Raw genomic sequence first — 22,423 nt, 5'->3', positions numbered from 1 at the left:
TACTTACATAAGCTACTTTCCTATAGAGCATGTGTGATTAAATAAATGGTACTGTGTCTTTAAGTGAAAGTGAAAAGTATTTAGCCAATGAATGTAGTTTTAGATTGTTGCATATACTGGCGGTTATGATCTTTCAGTGTTTGAAGTTTACGGAAGTGGGTAACTAGCATACTGAAGGTGTGCCAGCTTTGTTGATTCATCACCCAGCACCCATCTCTGAGCATACATGAATGAAACAAATACCTTGACTGTGTATGGATTGGCTTCTTGCACACTGGGTAGAATCTATATTTAGGACAACATCCTCATTTGGTGAGATTTAGCTACCTAGCCTCAGCTGTTTCAAACAAAAATATAGGCAATGTAACATTTCTCAGTAGTAGAGCAGTTACCAGTATCACCCCATGAACATTAATTTCAGTTCAGGTAAACCTCCTATGTCTACATTTATCAGTCCCCAAGCAGCATAAAACATCTAAACTGAACTGACCTTAACTTATCCAAAGATCATTTTCATTCAAAAAAATTTTAAATCCTCCTTATTCAAGAGACTCCAGAACTTACATGTGTGAACCAGAAGAGTACCCTACTGAGTCAGACAAAACACAAGCTGAATATGACATTTTCATCTTTCATTAAAAATTGGAATGCAACATATATATTTTAATTACTTTATTAACATAGTCAAGCAGTGATTAGCATCCACATCTATTGTCACATCATACAAATGTAGATACAAAATTACTACAGTACAATATATATTCTCTGCATGATTCAAAATATTTGGTGGCCCCAAAAACTCTAAAATTCAGCAGTTTATAAAAAATTAAAACAATATTGTATTTAAAATGAAGTTCTGTTAGCAAATAGGCAGACTTCAAGAAATATCACTCAGTACAGTTTGAAAGGTTGCAGGAAGATATGTTTGAAGGATACATTTCAACATTGTGGCAGACACAAACATCAGTTTTAAAGCTTTCAAGCAAAACTCATAGAACCTAAGTTGTTAGCAGAAAGATCAGTCATCTTTAATTTTAAATTATTTTCTATACTGCATCCAATTCAAAATTTTAGAAGTGCTCAGTATTAGTAAGTCAGCCATACATAGCTACCTATTTCTTCCCATGAAAAAAGAATCACACTCAAGATTTCAACAGCCCAAGAAACCTGCTTATATACATCTTTTTTTTTTTTATTATTTTTCCTAATTGCTTTCCCACAAAGATTGCCTAGGTCTTCTCAGTTTTGTTGTTCACCCAAAGTAAAGAATTAGACACCTTAGGTGAAAGTAGCACAATAGAACCAGCTTATAGAAAAGTGATATATTATAAGCACTGAATTCTTTGAGGTGCGGACTTGACTTACTTAAAAAGTATAGTGTAACACCAGACAGGGATCCACCTTTTATAGAATCATTTTAACTGCCTTTGAATACATTCAAGTAAGTATCCTTATTATTTTAGAATAATTCTACAAGGCAAGCAAAAAGAGTACTCAGAGTTTTCCATTTAAACTAATTATCCAAAACTGTCTTGCTCCAACCATTACGTGCAAAGAACGAGTATCAGTGTCAGACAAAAAAAAGTAGACTGATGGTGCAAGTCATTCTAGTGAATGAATAGGTTAGTGAAATACACAGCTAGTGATCAAGCTTTACTTAAGATCAGGTTACTGGAAATATGTAATATATCACAAATATGTATGCAAACCACATCAGCATCTACCTGAAGTAACTGCAGGATGTTTTGCAATTTACAGTAGTCATTTCACTGTAGGGCTTAACCTTTATCTAAGATAAAAAGTTACTCTTTAGACCCTATGTGGAAGCTTTATGCATTTATATTCATAAAAGAACATCAGAGCAATTTGTGTTAATTTGTAACTTCTTTCCTTGACAAAATCTGAAAGAAAAGATTTCTAACACAATGTTACATTTAAAGCATTATTCAAGAAATATTTCAGTTGTTTCAATATGGATGCATTCTCCTCAAGGGAAGAATATTTTTGCACTTTTATCTGTTAATACATTCAATATGAATAAAATAAGTGAAGCAAAAGTCATTATTGTCCAACAGTAGAAGGTTAATTTAGAGTAATTTTAAGACAGAGGAACTCTGTAATATGAAATACATAAACTGATATAATTGACACATTTTTATAAGCATGTGTTCTGAACAAAAAGGGTACAAGAGTATTCACCTGAGATAAAGCTAGTATTTGAATATTTCTAAGTAGCAATGAGTTTCATTTGAGTAAAACTACTTGAAGCTTTAAAATATACATTTTATTATTATACAATATATGCAGTATAAGCAATTAAAATTGATGCTTACATAAAAGTCCTAAAAAAAAAACCCACCAAATCCACAGTGTATCATTAGTTATAAAACTTATGCTGCCTCATAACTTTTAAAAATTATAATTATTATAAATTTTAAACTCATTCTTCCAAAACTGATCTTTTGAGTACAAGCTTTAAGGAGCAATAAACAAAAGCATAAGAATTATCTCATTACAATTTAAATATATACATATTCACCAATTTAGAAAATAATTAAGCTTTGGAAAAAAATTGTAAAATTGATTATATTTTCTTGCCCTGCTTAGAATAATGAACTATTCTAATCAGCTTTTCCTAAATGAAAAGAGTTGTTTCCTGAATGCATAAAGAAAAAAAAATTAGTACTGAACATATAATTTCACAGCAATTTAGAACTGCCAAAAAGATGCATTTTATAAGGATTTTAAATACCCTTTCTGTTATCAACTTAGGTTGATCAGCAGTTTTTCTTCACTCTGAATTCTTCAAAAAGGTAAACTTAAACCAGGAAAAAGACATATATAAAAAACAGTAAACACTGACCTCCTGAGGCTCCTAAAACAAAACTATTCAAGTAGAAAAGCTACACCATTACTTAGCAGCAGCTATTTTTGTAACTTAGCAGACTAACAGCACTTTACTCAGTGTGTAAGGAACAAATGAAGCTGTACTTGTAGCATGCCAAGAGGCAGAAACACTGGAATGTAACAAACTCATAATTCTACCAATATAAACATTCAGTCAACATTCAAGAACTGTCAAGTCTACACTACAAGAATCTAAATGATTTTTATTTATCCCATGATGCAATAATTGAATTATAACTGTTAATGTTGATTCAGAACTTTTCTTGCCTCAGATTAGACCCTAAATGGCTTCTGCAAATCTCTGCACTATATTATGCATTAGGAATATAGTTTTTTTGCTTTAAAATATACCACAAAGGAACTTACTGATACAACAGACTATTTTGTCGGTACTGTTTATTTCTGCCTTAATTATTTTTATTTGCCGTTATACCAGATCAGTACATATCTGTACGAATATCTATTAAAATATTATGTACAAAACCAATATTCTAAGGTAATGTGAAATGGGTTTATTTCGTTAAAGGGGCTTTCTGAAATTTAAACAGTTTAGTTAAACCCAGATTATAGCTGTAATGCTACAGTATTATTTAGGTAGATTTTCTATTCTACAATTTATTTTAAGATCATTTATATGAAACTCTTCCCTAATGTTCAAATGAACTCAAAACTATAGCAAATTTATGTCTAAAATAATAGCCTACTGTTTTTTTTTCTTCTTCCAAAATTGATTTCAAAGTGTTTTTAGTGACTAAAACTCTTACAAATTTTCTTCAGTGCTATTAGTTAAAAAAGAATTTTGTATTTGCTACCAAAGCAATGTAATTTGAAAGGAAGTTATCACATGCAAATTTGAACAAATTGAATAAATACTATGTAATAGCATTAGTAAATGTACTTCATACAATACATGTTCAAACTATTCCTCAGGCATAATCCATTCATATTTGCAAAGCCACAAAAACCAAAAAAGGATGGGGTGAAGAGCGGGACACATTTAAAATGTGCATGTAAACACAACCCCCCCACCCCAACTCTTAAATGAGCATAACAGCATTTATAAGTCCACAGTCATACAGCTCAAACTTCAGTGCAATGGCTAAATCATTTAACACTCAAATAACAGAACCATGCAAAGAGCAGCAAGTTCTTAAAAAATACCACACAACTGCAAACAAACAAAACAACCTCCCCCTCACAAACAAACCACAAAATACCAAAATAAACTAAATCCCAAACTGTTATCCAATATCCAATTCTGCAATGCAAAGGTGAGAAAAGAAATCTATAAAAAGGCTGTTATGGCTTAGTTTTGTTTTTCAGGTTAATTATGTAGCACTTGAAAAATGGAAAGGTGCGGTTTCACCTCTGACCAGCACAGTTAAGTCTCTCCATTTTCCTTTAACATCATGGGATACTCCTGAGGCAATCTAAATAGAGACTTGCCCTTTTCAGACAAACACAAGATCAAGTTTACCAGTTAGGATTTCACATTCACAGTACATAAGAAAATACACATTGAAAGAAAAGCAAAGGATTACCTTAACAAAGATTTATTCACAGGAATACATGTAAGTAGAGAAAAGAAAAAAAAAATCAACAGAAAAGCTAAACAAATGAAATTAAGAGGATCCAAACCAACTTTCACTCTTTAGCTTTAAACTTGCACCCTTGTGCATTTAATTATATCACAAAGGGCCACCAACATGTGCCAATACATTATAGATACCCTGCATTACAGCCACTAACTTAAACACCTCTAAGATCATGCTGTGAACAAAAATTAATCATAAATGGTAATACATTGAGTGGGAATAAACACAAATATAGCAATTGTCATCAACTTCTACAATTGTCTTTATGTGTGAATTAACATTTATGTAGCCTTTAACGGGTCTTACTATGTAACTCATTTTTAGAGATTCTGCTAAAAATCACTAGCATATAACCATGCAGAAAGCACATCACACTGACAGCACAGAGGCAAATATTTTGCACAGTTATATCAGCTTTCCACATTGTGCAGGTTGCACACAATATGATATGAATCTTAATCTTAACAGATCCTAAAAAGGTATTTCAAGGCCTAATTGTTAACTACAGTACTTTATAACTATATTCTTAATAAAAATAAGATCCACAGAATCTCAGAAAAATAATTTTAACTGCAGGGCTATATTGAATTGGTAAACTGCAACATAAGACTGGTGCCACATAGGTAAATGTATACCAATTTCACTCTATGTGATGCAAGCATGCTACTTTCCCACTAATTTAAATTACCTCTGATCACTATGAGCCAGAATGTATGCCTGAACCTTAAACTGTATGTTAAGAATAATGCCTTACTCTAGAAATTAAACCTAATTAATTACAATAACCCAAATGATGCAACTTTAATTTTTTAAATGCAAAAATTAAGATGTAAATCTTGGATTTGTCCCTCCCCTTACCCCAAAAATGAAAGGAGTGACTCATTTGCAGCTTGCAGGTTATTTAATTTTGTCCAGCTTAACCTTTATTAATTTTTGATGGGGTTTCTATATTGTATAATGCAAGTGCCTGCTCCTAATACTGACACAAGCTGCATTTTAACTGTACTAATTTAATTTGACTTATTCGTTAACATGCAAATTATCTAGGAGTCCCATTAAGCAGGACAAAATAATGTAGAAAATCCTTACTTTAAAAAAAAACAAAATAAAAAAGAAAGCCTTTTACTGTCTGTGACCTCCATTTGTAGGTTTCCTTTATTGTGCGTAAAATAGTTTTCCTCTTTATGTATCCCTATGGTTCAATTATATGGTTCTTATTTTGGTACAATTCCCCACAATAATCCAGAATGTGCTGTTTTGTTAATAGACTTTTTTTTTCTTCTTCACATCCAGTGCAGAGTTGTAATAGGAGACTATTTCCACCAACAAAGGCTCAAGATGTTAAAACATTTCCCAACATCAACTTAATACAGTGACAGCAACACCTCCCTCCCACCCCTCCCAGTAGGGTTGAGACTGTACTGTATTCCCTACTGGTTTACCCTTCCCCCCAGTAAAGGGTAACATTTTCCCTGGGTGCAGAGTCTCCCTCATAGTCTCCCAGACTGAAGGACCTGTAAAAGGAAAAGATAGAGGTACAGTTAAATCTTATCTTGAACCTTAACTGACAGATCAGTGCATAAACAAAGAGCTTTTTGCCTTTTTTAAGTGGTAGGTGCCAACCTTTCATGTAAAAACAAATTTAAGCCTAGATTTTCCCTTTTAAGAAAAGAGCCCATTTGTACCAAATAAATTCATGGAACACCACATACTTTAAAGCTAGACTGAAAATTCCACTATTATGGCTTAGATTTAAGATAAAAGCAGTCCTACATATTCTAACAAGCTTGTGCCATTTTAGTACAAGATCATGAGGTAGTTTGAGAAAGAATATTAAACATACCTTCTACTAACATAACAATTTCACTTTTAGGTGGATTAAACAAGATGTTTTGTACTGAGGGGACACTATGGCTGAGACTAATTGCCAATTTTACCACTTTGGAATCCTCTCCATTAGGATGAAAAAAACCCACTTATTTCAGAACTAAAATTTCCTAATTTATAAATATGTAAATGGTTTATTTTTTAATCCATTGTTCAGATAAAAATGTAATTCAATTTCTTATGTCACTGACTGACAAATCTTAGGCTGACGTTTAAATAGTTGTCCATTTAACAATAAAACAGAATTACATGAGTCACTCACATAATTTCAGCACAGAAATTCTAGAGCAAGTATCAAATTTACATGAAGACTGAATGAATAAAATTAATTTTCCCTCTTTTTCTAGGTAGTATAATAATCTCTTCACAGTATCACACTACATGTGGAAAACTTGATTTATACATTGTGAACAAACAGCATACAAAAGCAAGGTAGTATAAGAATAAAAGTATTCTAGAGTGCACAGTCACTGTTCTTTTCTGAAGTTGGATCATTCTCCAGACAGAACTATAACAATTGTGAATTGGTGCATAAAGTGGAACATGGAAATATTAAACATATCAGCATGCAAAAAACATCAAAGTGTACAGACAGGAAAGTTACAGATTACATGCAACACCAGGCCTGCTGACACCTGACAGGGTACAGTTTTCTCAGAAGGGAAATGTCACAGTACAGCTAGTCTGTAGCTGGACAGATAAATCTAACGATAATAAGAAAGCAAATTTGGCTCTCCTAGTTTGATAAACAAGTCCCTGAGTGAGTAATGATAGGATGGATTTGAACACGTACAAGGGACCACAGCCAATCCCATTTGGTCCTAAGTGCAGACATCTCACTGGTCAAGGAGCTGGGCAGTGTTAAAACCCAGACCAATCAACTGTCTAAGCCCGGGGAATTCAAACCCGCTATATAAGAAAGTTCTGAACCATAAAACAGGCTGTCTCATGATCATTGGACTTGAGTTGTGAATCTGTCTCCAACACATGACTACACGTAACAGGGAAAAAGGGTTTTTGCACTGGAGTTAGTGGAGCTCATTGATAGAGCTTTAACTAGACTGAAATGGGGAAAGGGACAAAACCAGGCTTGCCAGAGATGATCAGTAGGATGACACACTGTGCTGGTTTTGCATTAATTGACATTTGGTGAGGAGGGAAGAAACCACCCACAGAGATGATTTTTCTAGGAGGGGCTGCTTAGAGCTTTCTTTGTGCCTAGCAAAAACCAATAGCTGTCTAGCTCTGAGAATTGACAACCTATTAAACCATTTAGAAGCTGGGTCTGCCTCTGTGAAATTCACATTTTAAAGACAGGCAAGCCCTAGAAATCTCTCTCTTGCTTCTGGCCTTAAAGAGGTAACTAGGTGTCAGTCAGGCCAGACCCCAACAGTAGCCAAATGGGGGATGGGAGGCTGCAGGGCCTCAGCCGAGGCTGGGCTGGGCTACAGCTGCTAACATCTTGTCGACACTAAGCCTTGCCCCATTGCTTGCCCAAGCTGAGAAAGAGAATGAAGAGATAAATGCCTTAGTATTAGGCTAAAAGTTCTTTTGGTAAGGCCACGGAGATAGACTATACTATAATAAAGTAGAATATCCCCTTTAATTCATGAGAAAGTATGAGGGGATAGAGTGTTCAAACTGTAGATGTGAGCAAAGGCATCCATAATGAAGCAAAGCAAATGTTGAAGTAGCTGTGATCCCATGAGAAGTTTAAACAGAGAAAGAGAGTGATGAAGATGCTTTGCCCCCAGGGAAAGAAGAAGACCTCTATTCCCAGAGATGAAGATGATCGCAGAGATAGATGAAGAGAAACAGACATAAACTTTGAAGAATTTAAGATTTTAGAGAAGCTGCGGCCTTAATTAAAAATAAGCCTTGCTAAATCTAATTAAAATAAATAGATGGCCTTGCTAAAATTAAAAGTAGATAGAGAGGCTTTGCTAAAATTAGAGGTTAATCATTGACTAATAACTGTCAACTTTATGCTTGTTTAGCTGGGCTTATAAGGACAAGCAAAGAATCTGGTAAGGAACTTCAAGAACATAAGACAATTGCAAATCAGAAACCCATTGAAGACATGAAACTAGGAGCCCAGCCAAGGGTCCATTTGTCACTTTGCATTGAAAAGGTACAAAGGTTAGAACGAGGAAGAGCCATATCCCTTCCTCCCTTTTGTGACCCCTACTCATAATAGGACCACCAACCCATTTCAAAGAACAAACTAAGTATGCTTAATTACTTTTTTCCTAATTAGCATAGGAAGCAGAGAGTGGGTGGTAACTGGGTTATGAATATGCATTTGTATTCAATATTTTTGTAAATAAAAAGCCTGTATTTACCTGTATTTGGGGCTGTGTGTATTAAGGGGAGGCCCAGCACTGGCCCAGAGCTACTAATAAACATACCACTCTGTAACCCCAAAACGGTTAAAGACTCTTTGTCTGTCTCAGTTGGATATTGATACTAGATCATATCCATATTTTGGTAAATCAAAACAGCTCATCCTTAAAATAGTACCCCATAAGTTGACATGGCCCATTAACTCAGCTGTGGAAAGACTGTGAAAATGGGAAGAACTTCACAATTGCAAATTTTCCAGGCAACTGCTATTCATAGAAATTAAAAAGCCATGAAAGAACTGTTTCTTGTAGAAAAGTCTCCATGGCATGGTGAGAGAAAACTCCTCTCCCTGCAAGAACTGATGAAAAGACTATTGTAAAAGTGGTAACTGATTAAAAATCATAAGTTTTGTCTCTACATTGTCAGTTAAGAAAGAAGTCAGGCAGGGGGAGAAGTGTTCTGAAAGTTTTATTCTGATTCTTAATGAAGTTTTCTTTATCCCTTTTAAGTTTAAGCTTGCTTTACCTTCCTCCTAGTTCATATCTCACAGCAAGAAATAAATAAATAATTATAGTAAGTGCACTGATGATTTTAGCCAGTGCCAAACCCATTACATTATTTAGTGCATTAGCTGAAAAACTCAAATTAGCGAATCTAAACTGCTACACACACCCAAATCTGAGGACTGAGTGCCAGTGAGATTCTTCAATCTGCCACAAAAGGTATCGGCTACAATGAACCACACTTGAAATGTTTCTGTACCAATGCGCACAGCATGAGGAACAAGCAAGAGGAGCTCAAAGCCTTGGCCCAGTTCCTGAGGTATGGCATCATTGTGTCCTAGTTTTGGCCAGGACAGGGGTAATTTTTTACGGTAGCTGGCAGGGGGGCATGGCCAGACTAATGTTATTTGATACCATCTCACCTCACTTGTGGAAGCCTCATTTGTGAGGAGAGTAGGGACTTGTCCTCTCTTTTCCAGTGGCAGGTAAAATGGTCCAGTATTGTTTGACTTTCTGTGTAAATAATTTCTTTGTCTTATACCTTGTTATTAATATTGTTGGTATTACTGTTTCCTTATCTCATGGCTGTTTCCAGTAAATTATTCTTATCTCGACCTGTGATTTTCACCTTTTTGTGCCTCCAATTCTCAACTCCATCCCTGGAGTGGGAAGGGGAAGGTGAAAGTGGGGGGAGTGAGTGAGTGGCATCTACCTTGGAAGAGTCTTGGTGGAGGCACTGAATTGGAGAGTACTATTCCTAAACCACACCACAGTGGCATAAAGCGAAACCTGGTGGGATGAGTCCTGTGACTGGAGTGCCATGTTGGATGGTTACAGGCTCTTCAGGGGGCATAGGCAGGGCAGGCAAGGTGGGAGGTGGCACTGTATGCAATGGACAGGCGAATGTAGGGAGCTTGCAGTTGGCAATGGCATGGTTGGAACCTCTGGGTAAGGATTAAGGGACAAACAAGTAATGTGGATATTATCAAGGGAGTCTACTATAGCCCACACAACCAGGACAATGACACCAATCATAGAATGTTAAGGGGTTGGAATGGACATTACAAATCATTTAGTTTCAACCCCCCCTGCCATGGGCAGGAACACCTACTAGACCAGGTTGCTCAAGGCCTTATCCAGCCTGGCTTTGAACACTGCCAGGGTTGGGACATCCACAGCCTCCCTGGGCAACCTGTTCCAGTGTCTCACCACTGTCACAGTAAAAAATTTCTTTTTAATATCTAATCTAAATTTCCCCTTTCAAAATGTACCCATCGCTCCTTGTCCAATCATTACAGTTCCTGACAAAGAGTCCCTCTTTGGCTTCCTTGTAGAACCCCTTCAGATACTGGAAGGTTGCTATGAGATCTCCACACAACTTTCTCCAGGTTTAACAGCCCAAACCTTTTCAGCCTGTCTCCATAGGCGAGGTGCTTGAATCCTCTTATCAACTTAGTGGCCTCCTCTGGACTTGTTCCAAAAGATCTATGTCCTTATGTTTGGGACAAGAGAACTGTATGAAAGGGGGGTGTCTCACAAGAGCAGAGTAGAAGGGGAGAGTCTCCTCCTTCAACCTGCTGGTCATGCTCCTTTGAATGCAGCCCAGGATACCATTGGTTTTCTGGGCTGTGAGCACACATTGCCAGCTCATGCTGAGTTTTTTATCAACCATCACTCCCAAATCCTCTGCAGGGCTGCTCTCAATCACTTTGCCCAACATGTAGATGTGTCTGGAACTGCCACAATCCAGGTGTAAGACCTTGAACTTGGCCTTGCTGAAGTTCATGAGGTTTGCACAGACCCACCTCTCAAGCCTGTCCAAGTCCCTCTGGATGCCATCCCTTCCCTCTAGTGTGTCGACCATACCACACACCTTGGTGTCATCAGCAAATTTGCTGAGGGTAGTCTCAATCCCACTGTCCATGTCACCAACAAAGATGTTGAACAGTATAAGCCCCAGTACTGACTCCTGAGGGACACCACTCGTCACTGGTTTCCATGTGGACAATGAGATGTTGACCACAACTCCTTGCATGTAGCCATCCAGACAGTTCTTTATCCACTGAGTGGTCTGTCTATCAAATCCATGTCTCTCCAATTTGGAGACAAGGATGTCATACAGGACAGTGTCAAATGCTTTGCATAAGTCCAAGTAGATGATGTCAGTTGCTGTGCCCCATTCACCAATGCTGTAGCATTACTTTGGGAGTTAATGAAAAACACCTCAAGGACAACAGTCACAGGTCACAGCCACCATGGCTTCATGAAGGGAAAGTCCTGCTTGTCAAACTTAATTTCCTCTTACGACAAGATAATCCACCTAGTTAACCAAGAGAAGTCTGTTCAGGATTTCAGTAAAGCTGTTGATATTCTCTCACAGTATCTTTCTAGACAAAATGTCCAGCACATAGCTGGATAAACACATCATGCAATGGGTGAGCAACTGGCTCATGGGTCAGGCACAAAGTTATAGTAAATGGAGTTACATGAGGCTGCCAAACAGTGACTAGTAGGGTTCTTCAGGGCTTCATCATAGGCTCATTTCTCTTCAACATGTTGATAAATTACTTGGATGCAGGATTTGAAGGGACACTAAGTAAGATTGCTGATGACACTAAACTGGGAGGACCTACAGACTCCCTCAAGGGCAGAGAGGCTCTGCAGAGAGACCTTGACTGTTGCCCTAAAAATTAAGCCTTCTGAAAATGTTTTCATAGTTTTAGTTACTTTCCCATGAAAGTCATGTAAACATAAGTTGTTTATCACATTCCTTCTAAGAAACGTCTTTTGATAGACGTTTCGCATGACCAGTGTGCTTGGGAAGGTGGTAACTTAATTATCCAATCCCTGGTCATTGTCGAGAATCTATAAATACTGGAGTCAGAGAATAAAGTCACGGGTTTTTGTTCTGACACTGAAAGTGGTTGTGTGAATCATTTTGTGTCTTTTTGCGACACCTGACAAATGAGAGGGCTGGGCAATCACCAACTGTACGGAGTTCAACAAAGAGAAGCACCACATTCTGCACCTGGGATGGAGCAACCCTACATGTACAGACTGGGGAATGAGATGCTGGAAAGCAGCACTGTGGAAAGGGACCTGGAGATCCTGTTTGGTGGAAAGTTGGATGTGAATCAGCAGTGCCCTGGCAGCCAGGAAGGCCAGCCGTGTCCTGAGATGCATAAGGCACAGCACTGTCAGCCAGGCAAGGGAGGGGATTGTTCCACTCTGCTCTGCACTGGTGTAGCCTCACCTTGAGTACTGTGTGCAGTTTTGGGCACTACAATATAAGAAAGATATAAAGCTATTAGAGATAGTCCAAAGGATGGCAACAAAGATGGTAAAGGGTCTAGAGAGGAAGACATACAAGGAGTGGCTGAGGTCACTTGGCTTGTTCAGCCTGGAGGAGACTGAGGGTAGACCTCATTGCAGTCTACAGCTTCCTCATGAGGGGAAGAGGAGGGGCAGACACTGATCTCTTCTCTCTAGTGACCAGTGACAGGACCCAAGGGAATGGCATGAAGCTTGTGTCAGGGGAGGTTTAGGTTGGATATTTGGAAAAGGTTCTTCACTCAGAGGGTGGGTGGTTGGGATCCCCAGGGAAGTGGTCACAGCACCAAGCCTGCCAGAGTTCAAGATGTGTTTGGACAATGCTCTCAGGCACATGGTATGATTCTTGGTGTGTCCTGTGTAGGGCCAGGAGTTGGACTTGATGATCCTGATGAGTCCCTTCCAACTCAGGATATTCTATTGTTCTGTGATTAACATAACATTCTTTATTCAGTGACAAGCTAATATAGTATGTGGTTATGAATGTATTTAACTTCTCATTGCTAAAATGTCTTAACAAACTTGCTTTCCTATTCTAGGGAAATATCCCTGGCTTAGACCACATCAGTCATCTATTAATTTATAAGTCATATGGGAGCCTGTTACTTTAGTATGATGGCTTGAGGATTATAATAATAATTTTGTTTATTAAACCTAAACAGGCACTCTTTTACACTTACATTTCAAACCATATATTGATACACTACTTTGTATAGGGAAAGGTAGATGTTCCAACATATCTGAAAAATTTTAGTCTAGTGAATTAATTATGTTTCATATAATGTAAACAGGGAGGAAGACTTGTTATACAGCTCTATTTAGCAAGGAAGATTTGTGTGCTTACCTCTAATTATGGGACTGCAGCCACAGTGCATAAGGTTAAACTCCATAGTAAGCTGCAAGGCGCTCTTTTAAGGGAAGAGGAAACTGGTCAGAGAAACGCCTCCAGTTCTCATCCCCAACTTGATTTTTAAATCCATGAAGAATCTATAAATGAGAGGAGGGAGGGAAATCAAGATAATCATTAAACAGTAGATATACAATCATTATTTACTAGCAGCATATGCAGTAAGCCATAAACTGCTGGATTCTGCATCTGTCCATTTGAATTTTTCAGTTTAATATTTAAATGTTACTAAGAGAAAAAGGAAGTCTAGGAAACTTCCTAGCCTGGTTCAGCCTTTGGACTAGTATTCATTGCTTGTCCTCCATGTGAGTGGCAATGAAGTCACAAAGCGTAATTCAAGGGTGATCAAAAGAGACTTTAAGCCCTTGGGATGGTTGGTGAGGGAAGCAGGAGCACAGGTTATTCTTTCCTCTGTTCTTCTAGGTGCAGGCAGTGACATTGAAAAAAACAGATAGACCCAGTCTACTAATGCATGGCTCTGTGACTGGTGTTACTGGCAAAATTTTGGCTTCCTTGATAATGGGATGGCCTACATGGCACCGGGCTTGCTGGATTCAGATGAGATTCATCTTTCTCAAAGGAGGAAGAGGGTCTTGGGTCAAGAGCTAGTGGGGCTTATTGACAGGGCTTTAAACTAGATATGATGGGGGAGGGGGACATAATCAGGTTTAATAGTGATAAGGTGTGGGACGGCATGCCATCTCACTCATAGCAGATTAGATGCTGGAGCCAGCAAGAGATGCCCAGAGCCTGAAGAAGGATCAAAGGTCAGCAGGAGAGAACTTGAAGGGCAGCACAAAGGAATTCCAGCCACTCCAGACAGAAAGTCAGCTTCATCCAGGGCCCAACATAAAGGCCTCTATGCCAGTGCATGCAGCATGGGGAACAAACAGGAGGAGAAAGACTATATTCTTATTAGCATCACAGAGATGTGGTGGGATGATTCCTATGACTGGAGTGCTGTAATGGAAGGATACAGGCTCTTTAGGAAGGATAGGCCAGGGGAGATGAGGGTGTGTTGACCTCTATGTCAATGACCATGACCAATGAGTGCATGGAGCTCTGCCTGGGGATGGATGAGGAGTTGACTGAGAGCTTGTGAGTCAGGATTAAAGGGAGGGCAAGAACAGGTGACATTATAGTGGGGGTCTGCTACAGACCACTCAAACAGGAAGACTGAGCTGATGAGATTTCTGCAGATAGGAGTGGCCTCACATTCACAAGCCCTTGTCCTCATGAGGAACTTCAACCACCCTGACATCTGTTGGAGGGACAACACAGCAGGGCACAGGCAATCCATAAGGTTCCTGGAATGTGCTGATGACAACTTCCTTCTCCAAGTGAAAGAGGAGTCCATGAGGAGAGGTGCTATGCTGGACCTTGTTCTCACCAACAAGGAAGGGCTGGTGGGGAATGTGAAGCTCAAGGGCAACCTTGGCTGCAGTGACCATGGAATGGTGGAGTTCAAGACCCTTGAGGCAGCAAGGAGGGTGCACAAACAGCTCACTACCCTGGATTTCAGGAGAGCTGACTTTGGCCTCTTCAGGGGTCTGCTTGGTAGAGTGCTGTGGGATAGAGCCCTGGAGGGAAGAGGGGCCCAAGATAGCTGGATGATATTCAAGAATTGTCTCCTCCAGACTCAAGAGCAGTGCATTCCAACAAAGAGGAAATCAGGGAAGATCACCTGTGAAGATGAACAAGGAGCTCCTAGACAAACTTAAACACAAACAGGTAGCTTACAGAGGGTGGAAGCAGGGAAAGGTAGCCTGGGAGGAATACAGAGAGATTGTACAGTCAGGGATCAGGTTAGGATAGGTAAAGCCCTGACAGAATTAAACCTGGCCAAGGACATCAAGAATATCAAAAAAAGCTTATTTAGGTACATCAGAGATAAAGAAAAAAACAGGGAAAATGTAGGTTCCCTCAGGAAGGATACGGGAGACCTGGTTACCCAGGACATGGAGAAGGCTGAGGTACTCAATGACTTTTGCCTCAGTCTTCACCAACAAGCATTCCAGATACACTGTTCAAGTTGCAGAAGATGAAAGCAGGGATTGAGACCGGGTTCAAAACCATTTAGGGTACCTGAAGGTGCACAAGTCCATGGAACCTGACGAGATACATCCACTGGTCCTGAGGGAACTGGCCAAGGAAGTGGCTAAGCCACTATTTATCATATTTAAAAAGTCATGGGAGCCCAGCAAAGTTTCCTCTGATTGGAAAAGGGGACACATAAACCCCATTTTTAAAAAGGAAAATAAGGAAGTCCCAGGGAACTACAGGACCGTCAGTCTCACCTCAGTGCCAGGCAGGGTCATGGAGCAGATCCTCCCAGAAACTATGCTAAGGCACATGAAAAATAAGGTGGTGATTGCTGACAGCCACCATGGCTTCACCAAAGGCAAAACAAGCCTGAAAAATTTGGTCGCCTTATATGATGAGGTTACAGTAGTGGTGGATGAGGGAAGAGCAACTGACAATCTACCTGGACTTGTGCAAAGTATTTGACACTGCCCCACATGGCATCTTGGGCTCTAAACTGAAGAGACGTAGATTTGATGGGTGGACCACTCAGTGGATAAGGAATTGGCTGGATGGTCACACTCAAAGTGTGGTCAACAGCTCAATGTCCAAGTGGAGACCAGTGACAAGTGGTGTCCTCAGGGGTCAGTGTTGGGACCAGCATTGTTTTAACATCTGTGTCAGTAACAGGGACAGTGGGATTGAGTGCACCCTCATCAAGTTTGCCAATGACACTGAGCTGTGTGGTGGGGTAGACACAGTGGATGGAAGGGACCTGGAGAGGCTTGAGAGGTGGGTCTGTGTGAACCTCATGAAATTCAACAAGTCCAAGTCCCATTGCCCATGGGAATCACATGAGGTTTAATAAGAACAAGTGCTGGTGCTGCACCTGGGTCAGGTCAAGCTCTGGTATCAACACAGGCTGAGGGATGAACAGACTCAGAGCAGCCCTGCCAGGAAGGACTTAGGTGTGCTGTTGGATGAGAGGCTGGACATGAGCTGGCAATGTGTGCTTGCAGCACAGAAAGCAAATTGCATTCTGGGCTACATCAAGAGGTGTGACCAGCAGGTCAAGGGAAGGGATTCTGCCCCTCTGCTCTGGTGAGATCCCACCTGGAATATTGCATCCAGCAACTTCCCAGCACAGGAAGGACATGGACCTGTTGGAGCGAGTCCAGAGGAGGCCATCAAGATGATAAGAGGGATGGAGCACCTCTCCTACAAAGACATGCTGAGAGAGCTGGGGTTGTTCAGCCTGGAAAAGAGAAGGCTTTGGGGTGACCTAATTGCAGCCTTCCGGTACCTGAAGAAAGATGGAGAGGGACTTTATACAAGTTGTGTTTGTGGACAAAAAGCTTGACATGACTCAGCAATATGCACTTGCAGCCCAGATACCAACTGTATCCTGGGCTGCATCCAAATCAGTGTGGCCAGCAGGTGTAGAAAGGGGATTCTCCCCTTCTACTCTGCTCTCCTGAGACCCCACTTGAGTATTGCATGCAGCTCTGGGGTCCCCAACACAAGAAAGATGTTTACCTGTTGGAGCGAGTCCAGAGGAAGCCACTAAGCTGATCAGAGGGCTGGAGCCCCTCTTCTATGAAGACAGGCTGAGAGAGTTGGGGTTGTTCAGCCTGGAGAACTGAAGGCCCCAAGGAGACCTTAGAGCACCTTCCAGTACCTAAAGGAGGTTTATAAGAGAGCTGGAGGGGGACTTTTCACAAGGGCATGGAGTGATAGGACATGGGGGAATGACTTTAAATTGAAATAGGGCAGGTTTAGATTAGATGCTGTGAAGGTGGTGAGACACTGAAACAGGTTGCCCAGAGAGGTTGAGGACTCCCTATCCCTGGAGGTGTTCAAGGCCAGGTTGGATGGAGCATTGAGCAACCTGGTCTAGTGAAAGGTATTTCTGCCCGTGGCAGTGGGTTGGAACGAGATGATCTTAAAGGTCCCTTCCAACCCAAACCTTTGTACAATTCTATGATTCTAATGTCTTTCTTAAAGGAAAAATCCCCAACATTTCAGTTAAGGGACATATACAATATAGCTACGCACACAGATTAGCATAAAATATATAAATATATATTCTATATAAATATACATATGTCTGTGTATGTAGTTTTAATGACAATGGTCATAACCTAGAGTTAGCCTAAACATTTTGTCAATTGACACAGTTTATATGTTAAGATTAACGAGTTCACATTTATTTTTTTTAAACCTGTAATATGTTCTGGGAGGAAAGCTGAGCCAGAACCACCACCAGCATTTGACAGAATGAATGCCTGTCAATTTCTTGCAAAAAACAAAAGTATCCTGTGAGAGCTGTGTTTTTTCCATGGAACCTGTAGAAAACTGTTGCTAAAAAGGAAGCTATTAAATTTTTTTGTGTTTTGAAAGAACAGGGATCCACAGCATAAGAGGGGGAAAAAAATAATCAAATTGACAGGTTTCAGTCTGGACCCTCCAATGTAATAAATTAACTGAAAGCTACAAAAATTGAATGACACTTTGAAAAAGGTCTTAGTATTTTAGCTCCTCTTAATAGAAAATAATGCAGAGTCTCTAAAGTTTTCATTTGTTTTTCTTTTTTAAACTCAAGGGTACTCAATTGTGGAACAGTCTATCATGAAAACATCCTCACAAAAAAGGCAATGTCAAACCCTCAACACAACTTTCTCAAGCAGAGCTGTTCTTAAATAGCATGTAGCAATAATATTACAGTGTCACAAGTTAATTTACTGTTTTTCTCTCTGAAAGAGACCTTCCACAGACAGATTCACCTCTCTTTCCTAACCCAGAGTCTGATTTGACAGCTGCCAAGAAACTACCAAAAAAAAATCTAATAATGTTCAGGTACAACAAAAGGAGCACTTTTAAAAAATTATCTTACAGGACAATTTTAGCAATTGAGCTTCAGTTACAGTATTTGGCTATCTTGCTTTTATAAAATGTGATACAATTAGGGTATATATCAGATCTCAACACTGGTAGCTCATGCACCTTTACTCTTGGAAGGAGTATTTTCTCTCTTAGCTCTAGTGCTCCAAAACCAACAAACCAACCAACTCACCTCCCCAAAAGACCTCAGGGGACTAAAACAATTTTTTCTCATTATTTCTAAAAGGCATAATTATTGTTGGAAAATATATAACTGGACTACAATAATCACGTATTCAACTAACATAAAATCTCATTCCAATGAGGAAGTAATCTAAAAAATTTGTATGCCATCACTTGAAGAAAGCTTTGTCTCTGTCCTTGCTTGGCAAAAACCACAAAAAATACACTTTAAAAAGCAAAAATGTCCTTATGCCAAGTGACCAAGAAACACTGTCTACTCTGAATGCATTAGATCCCATGTGGATATCCTGGAAAGAATCTGAAAAAGAGGAGCATAGCTTATTGAAGCAAGTATTGAATGCTGAAGGACCAGGACAGAAACATGTACTGAAACTGCTTTGGACAACCATCACAGACAGCATCCTGGACTTTCTTTTAAGCTTGTATTTCTTGTTTCCTTATGCTGATGCTAGAATACTCACAGCCATGCATTTCTTGGCCCTGCTATTCCTTTGAAGCTTCTCAGATATTTGGTCTCCTAACTAGGAAAGTAAGATTTTTGTCTTTGATACTCAAGATGGGATTCCAATGTTCTAGTCTGTTCTGATGCACACACTTGGCATTACTTGAAGAGGAAGTGCCAATATTGGCCCACAATCGAAGTATGTGCTTAGAAATATGTTCCGTTTTAAGAGGACCATTAACTTTTGACATACATCCTTCCTAAAACTGGAGATGTCACTTTACAACATACAAGGAAATCCACACTACTGAACAATAACAGCATCTGTGCATGAAATTGAAATAAGTTTATTTTGTTCTGGTTTTTAACTGAAGACACTAGTGCATAAACACAATATATTACTTTCTGTCTCTGTGTGTGTTTTGTTTATTTTACACAAGGCAAACAGTCCTTTTACCTAAATTCTATTGACACTTTGTCTAGGGATGCATTCTTGGCTATCTCTGTACATAATTTTCTTGAAGACTTGCTTATCCAAGAGGAATTCTGAGGAGGGTTAAGCAGTCCCAAAAACTTATTTTCAGCTGGAGCAAGATAAACAGATCAGAATACTACTGGAAGATTTTTCCATTTTCAGTTTTCTAGATATTTCTAAAAAAAAATATTCTTCTTGGGGGGGATGGGTCTTAAACCACACAGATCTCATTTTCTAGAAAAGAAAAAAAAAACAGGAAAAAAGTTTTCTATGTGGTATAAAAACCCCTGTTCTTCCAAATGCAACCAAAACATAGTAGGCTGGACATTATAAAAATATAGGTTAAAAAAAATATCAGATTTTAATGATGTTTTGTTTTAAAGTTTGTGACTGCAAGAAAGCCTTCACGACCACAAATACACTAAGTACTAATAATGGAAATAGAAAACAAGGAAAAAAAGGATCAAAAAATAACCGCAGTTCAGATATACTGTCATACTAGAAACATTACCTTACAGAACATGTCTCGGAGATCATCTTTTGGGTTAATCCACGATGCAACAGCATCACAAAAAAAAATAAAGTCCTATAAGATTAAACAATCACACAGGTTAGGAACCTCACATTTATAGGTCTGAAAACAATACCAAATGTTTGTTCTATGAACGATGCAGGGTATCTGATCCTAATTCACAACTGCTTTTAGTTTTGTGCCTTTATTTTCCAGTTGTTTCAGACAATGGTAAGCTATGTTTAAGTATATGGAAATAGAAATAGCTGAGTGTAGGAATACCTTTGTTTAATAGGATTTTTTTTATTAAATTGAACCACAGCTAAAAACACCCCAAACCAACAAACAAACACCTCCTCCCCTCCAACACCACACTTGTCTAACTAATTTTTTCAGTACATATTAGAAGTTTGAGAACCAATCATCTTAATAACAATCAACAAACTCAGGATCACACTTGCAACTTATTCTCATGTATTTTCAGTTGGGAAAAAAGCTGTTGTTTTTTTTTTAAGCAGAGCCAGAAGTTGTTTCTGGGATACACAGAATGTGTACATGTTCAAAACTAAAGCTACTCCAAAATTACAATTTTGCATTACCTCCTACTATACCATTAAAACATCAGTCTTAATGATTAAGTTGATAATCCACGTTTTTGGATTGGAACTGAGGATAACAACTACATAGGAGGAGAGCTGGGATAATGAAGAGTGTCCTTAATTGCTCCCTTCATTTAAGCTGTGTGAAAGAACAAACAAACAGTAGAAGAGGGGAATGCTAAGTACAAGATAGGGGATAAGTGAAATGAACTGAAAAATTCAAAACAAGATAGAGGCTCAATTCTTGCATCCAGACAGAGGAGAGGGAAATTCACCTTTATTTTCCTCTTAGAAAATATTACCTTCATACAGCTTTACCTCGGAGCTGCACAGATTAAAGAGTAAATAATATTCTATTCTTGAGATGTATAATTTATTTTAAGGGGATGCATCTTCCTTGTCATATTGACTATTTAAGCAATATATCCAAAGTTGAAAGAGAATCTTCCCTGCCCAAGTTTTAAGAATGAAGGGGTGGTTACTGTTTTTGTTCTATTTATTTTTTTAAAAGCCTAGATTGTATCTGAAAAATAGATTTCAGTATGTCAGGTTTTGTCTTGTATTTTCATACATATCATCAACATAGAAAAGACTGATAGAAGTATCAAAATACAGTTAACCAAAGTTCATTATTGACATATTCCTTGTAAGTAAAAGACAAAAAATTTAACAATGCTGTCTTTTCCTTTCCATAAGTGATAATTATTGAAGCAGAAATCCTGAAGTATCATGATATGTATAATTTGAAATATAGACATTCTAGTCTTGATACCTAAAAAGAAGTTACAGCACATACTACTGGGAATCGACATCAAGCTAAATTTTTTCATACTCCATATACAGCTTTCACTAAATATCACATGAACAAAGAAAAAAGAAGTTAAGATCTATTTATGTATCTTACTTGGACTACTCCACTGGGGTTGACTGAGATCATGGTACATATCCCACGGAACGCTGAATCCTTTTCCTCATTGTCTCTTATGTTTCGCAGAGAAGTGCACCTAGTAAGTTGGAGAGCAAAACTTAACTAATTCTATTACTTTTTAATTCAATTAAGTCAGGACAAGATGACAGCATTTGATGGAATAAGTCACACTGATAAGATTATCTGAAACACTATTTTTAACACTTAGAAAGATACTTGTTGCACACAGTATTTACTAGTATGTTCCCATTAGGTATCATCTACAGAATCTTGCTTTCCTGATGCACTATATACAGTTAGAAAGTGTGACCTGTATTCCATTAAATACAAAAGAAACACATATATAAAATAATTACAGAAAACATCATTATTAGAAGCAGAACATATAATACTATTGCAATATGAATTATCAGATATCACTTAAAGAACAATTATTCAACCTTTACAGCAGCAAGCAAGCTATTTTATACATAACAAGTATAGAAATATATTCCTTACAGCAATTCAAGCCTCAGACTGAATTTTAAGTAAAGTAATGCACAGTTTAAATTTTAGAGTATTTGCATGCACTGTATTATCATTCTCGTGAATTTTAAAATGCTCTTTCATAGTCAAGCTTTAACACGCAAGCATGTGACAATCTTATCCCATGCATAAATTAGTCGTTAGCCACAACATAAATACATGACAGTGCTACTAAAAACTCACAAACCTGATAGGACAAGATTAGTCACATGATTGGCAATGATTAAGGATTGAGATTTTGTAACCGACTGAAAATATATCTAAAAGTGAGATAGAAAAAGAAAAGAAAAGAAAGGAAAGGAAAGGAAAGGAAAGGAAAGGAAAGGAAAGGAAAGGAAAGGAAAGGAAAGGAAAGGAAAAAAGGG

The 22,423-nt window shown here is 38.5% G+C and overlaps 1 protein-coding gene across 1 annotated transcript in view; it reads right to left on the bottom strand.

The window, feature by feature from the left end:
* Positions 1–2,492: 2,492 nt before the first annotated feature.
* The window catches only part of LOC148183378 (transportin-1-like), a 78,997-nt gene continuing 59,066 nt past the window's right edge, over positions 2,493–22,423 (bottom strand). Inside the window, exons 20-23 of the mRNA XM_088061457.1 lie at positions 21,510–21,609; positions 20,007–20,081; positions 13,410–13,552; positions 2,493–6,016 (exon numbers count right to left, since the gene is read on the bottom strand). Of these exons, the coding sequence (XP_087917583.1) occupies positions 13,445–13,552; positions 20,007–20,081; positions 21,510–21,609 (283 nt within the window). The 3' untranslated portion in view covers positions 2,493–6,016; positions 13,410–13,444. The remainder of the gene's footprint in view (positions 6,017–13,409; positions 13,553–20,006; positions 20,082–21,509; positions 21,610–22,423) is intronic.

The sequence above is a fragment of the Pseudopodoces humilis genome, chromosome 12, assembly GCF_049639895.1.
Source record: "Pseudopodoces humilis isolate 2021_Gansu_Grassland_sample_001 chromosome 12, ASM4963989v1, whole genome shotgun sequence".
Lineage (NCBI taxonomy): Eukaryota > Metazoa > Chordata > Aves > Passeriformes > Paridae > Pseudopodoces > Pseudopodoces humilis.
This window is presented reverse-complemented; position numbering and strand designations above follow the sequence as displayed.